The sequence below is a fragment of the Daucus carota genome, chromosome 1 (assembly GCF_001625215.2).
Source record: "Daucus carota subsp. sativus chromosome 1, DH1 v3.0, whole genome shotgun sequence".
Classification (NCBI taxonomy): Eukaryota; Viridiplantae; Streptophyta; class Magnoliopsida; order Apiales; family Apiaceae; genus Daucus; species Daucus carota.
This window is the reverse complement of record NC_030381.2, coordinates 23,214,747-23,223,596: the sequence shown is the minus strand read 5'-3', so window position 1 is coordinate 23,223,596 and position 8,850 is coordinate 23,214,747. Positions and strand designations below refer to the sequence as shown.

General features: G+C 33.5%; 1 protein-coding gene across 1 annotated transcript; it reads right to left on the bottom strand.

The window, feature by feature from the left end:
* Positions 1-1,660: 1,660 nt before the first annotated feature.
* LOC108219344 (uncharacterized) lies at positions 1,661-3,680 on the bottom strand. The gene is made up of 4 exons (XM_064083225.1): positions 3,626-3,680; positions 3,463-3,531; positions 2,183-3,209; positions 1,661-2,045 (listed from the first exon to the last, which is right to left on the bottom strand). The coding sequence occupies exons 1-4, from the start codon at positions 3,678-3,680 to the stop codon at positions 1,661-1,663; spliced, it is 1,536 nt and encodes a 511-aa protein (XP_063939295.1).
* Positions 3,681-8,850: the final 5,170 nt, after the last annotated feature.

Genomic DNA, 8,850 nt, shown 5'->3' with positions numbered 1-8,850 from the left:
CTTCAAATTCACTCAGGTCAACATATGACCAAATTTATCCTTAGGCTCCCGAATTTATCCTCTTTCCATCACGGAAGCTTTGCATATACATCAAAAATTTATTTTTCAAAGTCTTTCACTTTTGCATCGTATTTTCCGAGTTTTCTTCCAAGAAGGCTATCCTTTGCTCATCCGTGATCTTTCTTTTCAAAAACGAATCATTTATATCCATATCTTTTCCATAGTGATATTCACGTAGCGACCAACCAACTCCATAAAGAACTTCAGTGCATCCCCAGCGTAGCCCACTTTACTGTTTGGGGACGCGCGAAACGGGAAGCGGCCAGGTGAACTACGCTGGAGCAAACAGAAGAAAGTGGCCAGGCCTGCTACATTGGGCTCGGCCCAAAAGGAAAAAATAGAATCTTTCAGTTGTTTTTTCAGTTTGTTCATCTTTTTGAGATTATATATATATATATATATATATATATATATATATATATATATATATATAAACACACGGTGAATTCACTTTAACGTTAATATTATCATTTGGATTAAAATTATCATATTAAATCAGGATGTTAAAAATATAACGGATATTTTTAAAAAAAATTCTATAAATACTAGCTCTTCATAATATGTCTCTTCCACTTTTATCACTCTACAAAAAATATTTTTGGAATTATTTTGTTAAAAGCAAAAAAAGAATCCAAATAATCCTCTCTCTTCATATCAAAATTCTCAAGTCCCAAATACCCAATTTCCATATTATTTTCCAAATTCTTATTTTCCAAATCCAAATTCTCAAGTTTCAAATACACAATTTTCTAGCTTACAAAATCTTAATTCGAATGTTCAATCTCCTAATTCTCAATTTCTGTTTTTAAATTCATTTTTTCCGGGTGCTCAAAATCTTCAATATCAATTTCCGTTTGTTCCAAATTTTCAAACTCTCGTCGATAATCGAAATTCCCCAAATTACAATTTTCTGCATTTGGTAGCGCTAATACAATCGATATGAACGATGATTGTCAGGAGGTTGAAGACATACGAGAAGCTATTGGTCAATGGAAATGAGATGAAGACAAGCTCTTAACCAGTGCGTGGTTAAATGTATCAACTGATCCCATGATCGAACCTGATCAAAAAGGTGAAATATTTTGAGAGGGATTTCGTGAATATTGCGAAGAAAGTATCCCCGGTCTCATCAAGAGAGGAGGTATTGCAATTGAAAAAAGATGGCAATGGATAAATGAAGGGGCTTAACAATATGGAGCGTGTTTGATCATGCCGAGCGAAGAGTACGGAGTGGTTCAAATTTGTACAACATAACTCGGCTAGCTCATGAACTCCACATAGAGAAATAGAAAAAAGAAGTCCAATTTTTTATAAGTATTGGAATGAGTTTCGGAGACAACCCTAGTGGGGAGCTTCTGCAACAAATAATGAAATCATGAAGTGAGCTAAATTGAGAGATACTGGAGCCTATTCATCATCTACAAATAGGGAAACACCAACATCTACAAACAGTGGAGGATACAGAATTTTATACATGGTGTGTCACTAATTTAATATCAACAAATTAATAAAAAAACTAATTCATATATAGAAAACACTTCATATTACTACAATTGATCTCGACGAGTTTTCATGTTTTGATAACAATTTACAATATCATTCATCTAACATTCAAAACTAAATCCCTTTCTTGATATGTAATCAAACAATCATTCAACATTTGATCTCCCATGCAATTTTGTAGTTTAGCTTTCACTTGCGTCATTCCTGAAAAAACTCTTTCAACACTTGTCGTTGCAACAGGGAGAATCAAGACCAATTTCAGTTTCAAGTAGACACTTTCATGAGTTGTATGATTTCCCGTTTCAACAAGTTTCACCAAAAGCTCGCCAAGACTTTCTAAATTCCAAAATCTCTCATCTTCTCTAATGGAAACAATAAAATTCTCTAGAGAATGGTCAAAGAATAACAATTCACTACTTGAAAACTCCTTTGGGTAGAATGTAGCAGGTCGAAGTAATTTACTTTTGTCAAAAGCAGCAAATCTATTAACGGGACTAAAGCATGACATGCACATAAGTAATTCCTTACTAACCTCGAGGAAGCGATTTTAAAGTTCTTGCAATTAAAGATCAATGACACTAATAAATAATTCAACTCGGAAATGATGTAAATTTGTTACCTGAGAGCCTTTGCCTCGTACAACCTTCTCCCTGGAACAATATAATTTCCCTCCATATTTGGAAGCTCAACACCATACTTAATCATAAAGGAAGTTACCTTGTCCATATGAGAATCCCATCCTTTATCTCGCATCTTCTGTAAATTTGTCTTGGTTATGTTAACCATAGACATGGCATTTACAATATCTTGATCATGTTTTTGCAATGCCACAATTAGATCATTTGTTATCCCAAATATAGAAACGATTAAGTGAGCCACAAACACAAAGTCAAAAGACATCAACAGATGGATGATGAATTGAGCTTTATTTGAGTCAATTGTATCAGAAACTTCTACAATAGCATCAAGAGACTCAAGGATCGTGGGATATAAATTAAGAACATTTAATATTGTTTTAAAGTGAGAGCCCCAACGAGTATCACATGGTCTCCTGAAACCACGTTCTTGATTTAAACCACTTCCCGTCTCAATTTCACCCAAAGATAATGCTTCAACCACTCGGACAACTTGTTTTTCTCGAAGAAATTCTTTTATTTTTGATGAACCTCCCACAAAATTCAAGAGAGGTGCAAGTAAATCAATAAAGAGCCAACCACAATCAGAGTTTTTCTTAGCAATTGCAACTTGTGTCAACTGAAGTTGATGTGCAAAGCAGTGAACAAAGTATGCTTGGGGGCATTCATTCTGCACTAAAGTTTTGAGCCCATTGATTGCACCTTGCATATTACTCGCCCCATAATAACCTTGACCCCGAACTTTAGAGAAAGTCAATGAATATTCCATGAGTAATGACTCAATAGCTACCAAAAGAGTTAATGAAGTAGTATTGGGAGCGTGCACAACACCAATAAATTGTTCACACACTTCTCCTTTTTGATTGACATATCGCAAACAAAGAGCCATTTGTTCCTTATCAGAAGTATCAGCAGATTCATCGACAAGAATTGCAAAAAATCCATCATTAAGCTCTTCAAGTATTGACTTAGTCGTTTCTTTTGCACAAGCATGTATAATATCTTTTTCAACTATCGGAGAAAAGAGTTAACAATGATACAAAATTACCTCTATTGGTTGAACTTTCTTTTTCATCGTGCCCACGAAATGGAAGCCCTTGTAGCAGAAGCCATCTGATGGCTGTAACCGATGCTTCTAATCGCTTGTGATATGCATTCTTAATCACCACTGTTTGTTTTTATAAAGCACTGCTAATGCTGCATTCTTGTCTCTTGAACAATTCCATAGCAACCACTGCATTATTATGACAACTCATGTGTTTACCAACATGATCTCTAATGGTAGATAATTTATTCCAAGACTTAAAGCCTTCATTAACAAAAGCATCAGCCCCTGCCGTATTTTCAGCCTTGAACAAATAGCAAATGAAACAAAAGGCGGCATCTTTATCCACACTATACTCAAGCCAAGATTTCCAGTATCATACCATTGAACATTAAAGCGACGCTCTTTAATCCCAATATGTGTTTTAGGAAACACATTGTTAGGTCCAGATACGATTGTAGAAGGGGAGGTTGAATACAATCGATACCAAATAATCGCGGAAGTAAATCTGATTAGAATATAACTTGTTAATCAGATTTTAATTAATTAATATAACAATGTTTTAAGTCGTTATATAATTAATATGGTTCAGTTATAATTTCCACTAATGTTTTTAGAATAAATTCGACAGGGTATATTCTAGATTAGTGGTTAAAACAACCGAGTGATCAAAGCATAGAAAACTATGGATATAACAAGCAAGTTACGAACAACTTGAAAGCTTACAAATGCTTTGAAATCATAGAGAAATGAACACTTATAAATGAAGAAACAATGCCATATTTATAGGCAAAGCTTTGAACCTGTAAAACAATGAAGAGATAAGACAATTACAAGCTTGCAAAGACAAAACAATGAAGGGCAGGACAAAAACAACAAGGGCAGGACAATAAAAGGCAAGGTAGGACAGTCAAGGAGATTGCCTACCAAGTTTACACATCATGGCAGTAAGACAAAGTAAGGGAAGGTAGGACAATTAACCATGGGCAAGACAAGGACTACAAGGGCAAGATAAAGTATGGCAAGGTAGGACAATATGGCACTGTGTCTTAGAGTAGTCTTGGAAGCCACCACACTCGGCAGAAAGACAAACAAGCACTTTGTCTTAGAGTAGTCATCAACTCCATTCGATAGGACAATCTTCCACTTTGTCTTAGAGTAGTCTTCAACTCCATTCGAAAGACAATCTTCCACTTTGTCTTAGAGTAGTCTTGGAAGCTACATGAAGCATTAGTAAGGCAAAGAATGGAATTGTTTTAGAGTAGTCTTTAAAGGAGCAAGACAAAGTAATTCTTTGTCTTAATGGTTGTAGTAAATGAATAAATAATAAATAAAATATAATCCACTTAATTAATTTAATTGAGTATCTTTATTAGATAAATTAATTCAAGAGTGAATTAATTTACTAAATAAAATACACAACTAATATAATTATATGAGTAGTGAATATATATAGTCTATTTAATATTTAATTACTTTCCTTCTTTAGCAGAGCTTCTGTCTTCTTTAAAACTTTAATATCCTCGTCTTGAATTGTCAATCGACTGAACTACCACTTTTGCTTGACGTCGAATATTTAATTTGAGTAACTGATACACAGATGTACTGTCTGGTTCATCTGTATCTAGTTAAATCAAATATTCTTCGTCAAATAAACAATAGAGATTTGGCTTGTTCGTCGAGTCTTCGTATTGTAAGTTCTTCTTCATTTAAACTGGAATCTTCTGTATAAATAAATTATAGAAACTTTATATCTCCTGAACTCCTGGATGTGCGAAAAAAGATTATTTGTGCTTGAGGCTTGAACATATTAATGAAATTTTTGCAGTGCTGTGCGGCAACATCCTGGAATTCTTTTGACATATAATTCCCATAAGTCATTTGACGTTGTTTGTACGGATTCCGATAACTTGCTATTTACTGAGCTTTCTTATCTGAGTTGAGTTGTACCTCTTAAATACAAATAGGCTGAAAATATTGATACTCTCAAGGTTTTGGTGATGACACTAACAACAAGCTAATAACATGAAACTGATATGTGTAAGCATGCTATCAAAGGTTTTTTATGAGGACTAACAGTAATTCATGATGTCAGCATGATTATAACTATCAGCAAGCTTACAGGGATATTTAGAAGCTATCAGCAGGCTTACAGCGTCAACAGAGAAACAATCGGATAAAGATCAAAGTCCTAATTTCATGGAGATTTAATAGGAAACGAATTTGTAAGGATTCTAATATTTGTATATATCTTATATAAATATTAGAGCTCGGTTTTATAAAGAGTTTTATTCAAAAACGTTTTTCTAACTAATAGGAGATTTTATCTCAAATCAATCTTATCTAAAAACTCCTATGTAGTTTCAAACTGTTGAATTTTATTTAAATATCTTACTGAGATGATTTCAAACGTATTTTATCTTTTACTCAGTAAAAATGTATCATCCAAACGTTCATTATTCAAATCAAATTTAAACGCGAGGTTGTTACCAAGATCGTTGGAAATTTGTTGGATTATGACCGTTAGTGTGATGTATAAATACTTGAGTGTGATTTCGTTTTTAACAAGAAGAGAACACACCAAGCTTTCTGAAATACAACTCTTTACATTGCTAAATCTTTTCATGAGCTCTAGTACTTATATTCGTATATATATCTATATTGAGAGTTCATAGTTTCGGTTGTATTACACTTATTCATTGTATTGTTCAAGGTGTAATGTTTTGTTGCTGTGTATCCAGCTTGTGAAACAAGGGAACAAGAGAACTAGTTAGCTAGGAGAATATAATTGGGAAGTATAGGTCTTGGTAGGCTTTTGGTTCGTGGTTTAGGGGTTTCAGCAGGCTGATAACAGGAACAAGGGTTGAAGGGAGTTATATTATTGAATCTTGTAATCATTGACATTTCTTGATTAATAATATAATCTCTTACCAATTGGTAGGGGACCAGGACGTAGACCATTAGGATTAGGGGTCGAACCTGGCTAAAATTCTTGGTGTTGCTAGCATACTGCTTTATATTCTCTACATTGCATTTATATTGTTAGCTAGCTGACTGTCTATTCTGAAACTTAACAGCAGGTTGTCTTTGACAGATTAATTATTCGGTAACTTATAAAAATTGGGTATATTAGCCATAACTGAAAGGCACATGTTTAGCCTATTTGTATTTAAGAGTATTAACTCAACTCTGATAAGAAAGCAAGTAAATAGCAAGTACTGTTATCCAGAATCCGTACGAAGAACGTCAAATGATTTATTGAAGATTTTATGTCAGAAGAATTTCAGGATGCTGCTGCAAACCACTGGAAGAAGTTCATTAATATGATCAAGCCTCAGTGTACAAATAATCTTTTGTAGCACGTCCAGAAGATCAGAAGGTATAAAGTTTAAATACTTTATTTATTCAGAAGATTCCATATTATGTCAACAAATGAAGAAGAACTTTTCCAGTGAAGAAAGAGACTACTTTTAGCGAGGACCCACAGGCTAGCCATCAAGCTAAGGTATCAGGATGAGTGTTGGGAAGCCTTGCTAGGAGCTGCTGATATTATAAACTTTTGAGTATCGTTGTGTGTAAGCACTGCGTTTTATGTTTGTAAGTTGTAAGATATGGATTGGGATTTGACGTATTGTAATATAACTTAAGTTGTGGCTTGTTTCATACTATAACCTGGAGCGATCCGTGGATGTTTAGGGTCAATGCATATATTATTATAGTTTACAGGTTTATATTGTTGTGTGACCCCCAAGTCTATGACCCGGATTTGGAGGGTGCCACACAAACCGGAAGAACATTTCCCCTACTCAAATATCGAAAGCTAGGTTCTTGATTTTCCATACGATAAGGATCCTGATTTGTATATCAATCAGCCTGCTCTGATGCCAATTGTTAGGTCCAAAGTATCGTAGAAGGGGGGTTGAATACGATACTCACTACAATCTGAAATTCTTTCGAATCTTGCGGATAAACAAATTGCAGTTCTGTAATGGGTTTCGTGTTCCGGATATTTATTGGGTCGGTTTATGAGGATATGAAATTATTAAACCAACACACAATATTTTCCAAGGTATATCTGTATATTGATAAATACCTCGAAAGTTGCTATAAATCCATACCCGAAGGTCGGCTACAATGGCTACTACTACGTACACTCACAAACCCTAGCTTCTAAATATATATATATATATATAATACAAAACTAAGCTATAATTTATTTGTGTGTAGTAGTGTGCAAGGCACAAAGCCATTCCACCATAAAGGTGGTGGAGAGTGTGTAAATTATGAACCCACATCTAAAGTATTTAAAGACTTCTCATTAACTAACCCTGGTTAACAAATAGTCACCTTGCGCCAATATATATACAAGTGTGTATATATATATATATATATATATATATATATATATATATATATATCAAACTTGCTCCACTTTGAATTGGCCCCTGTGAACTTGCGCCTCCGGTGTCTTATGAGTGCATGACTTAGTTTAAAAAACTAAGTGAAGGAACTTGCGCTTGGTAATGCACTGCCACTCTTCTCTCTCCTCAAGCTTGCGCCACTAACTGAAGTTGCGCCAGGATGGAGTTGGCGCCTGTGTACACTCACTTGTGTTATAGTGTAAGTTGCCTTGGTTTAAATCTGAACCTATATATACAAACTTGCCCTTGCATTACTTCACGTATACCACACAGGTGCAGCTTGCGCCAAGTATTGCCACATCCACACAGTGTATGCAGTTGTCACTCTTCGTTAAGGGGAGTTGCGCCTTGCACAGTGTATCCATTGTTCTCACTCATGGTTAAGACCTAACCAACTTGCCCCACAATATACACATAACACAACAGCAAGTGGCGCTCCAGTATTTCCTTCTCTGTGCAGCTTTGTAAGCTTCTTGCCTTAGTTTGATACAAGAATGCTACAACTTGCGCCTATGTTCAATGATCAGCCAAGAGCTTTAGTGTGTACATCTACCTTGGTCGATTTCACAACACAGCAACGAACAGGCATGCATGGCTAGAGTATTTAACCTAGACACGTGACATCATCACATGCATGCAAACCCTAGATTTAGTAGACACGTGACATCATCTCCATGCATGCATAATATATATTATATTATATTATATTATATTATATTATATTGTGTTTATATTAATAAATAAAAGTATATATTACTATATACACATATATATTATTTATATGAACATATAATAATATATATGCACATATATTTAAATATATTCTCATATATTTAAATATATATATATAATATATAACTATATGTAAATACAAATACAAATATATATAAATATATATAGAGATATATATAGTTATTTATAAATATAAATATAACTATTAATATATATAAAGAAAAATATATATATAATATTTATATAAACATATAGTAATATATATATATATACACATATATTTAAAGATATATAATATACATATAATTATATGTAAGTATAAACATAAATATATATAGAGATATATATAACTCTCATTAAATATAAATATAGATATATTTAAGCAAATAATATATATATATATAGACTTAAATATATAAATATATGTGTATAATATAAATACATATACTATATA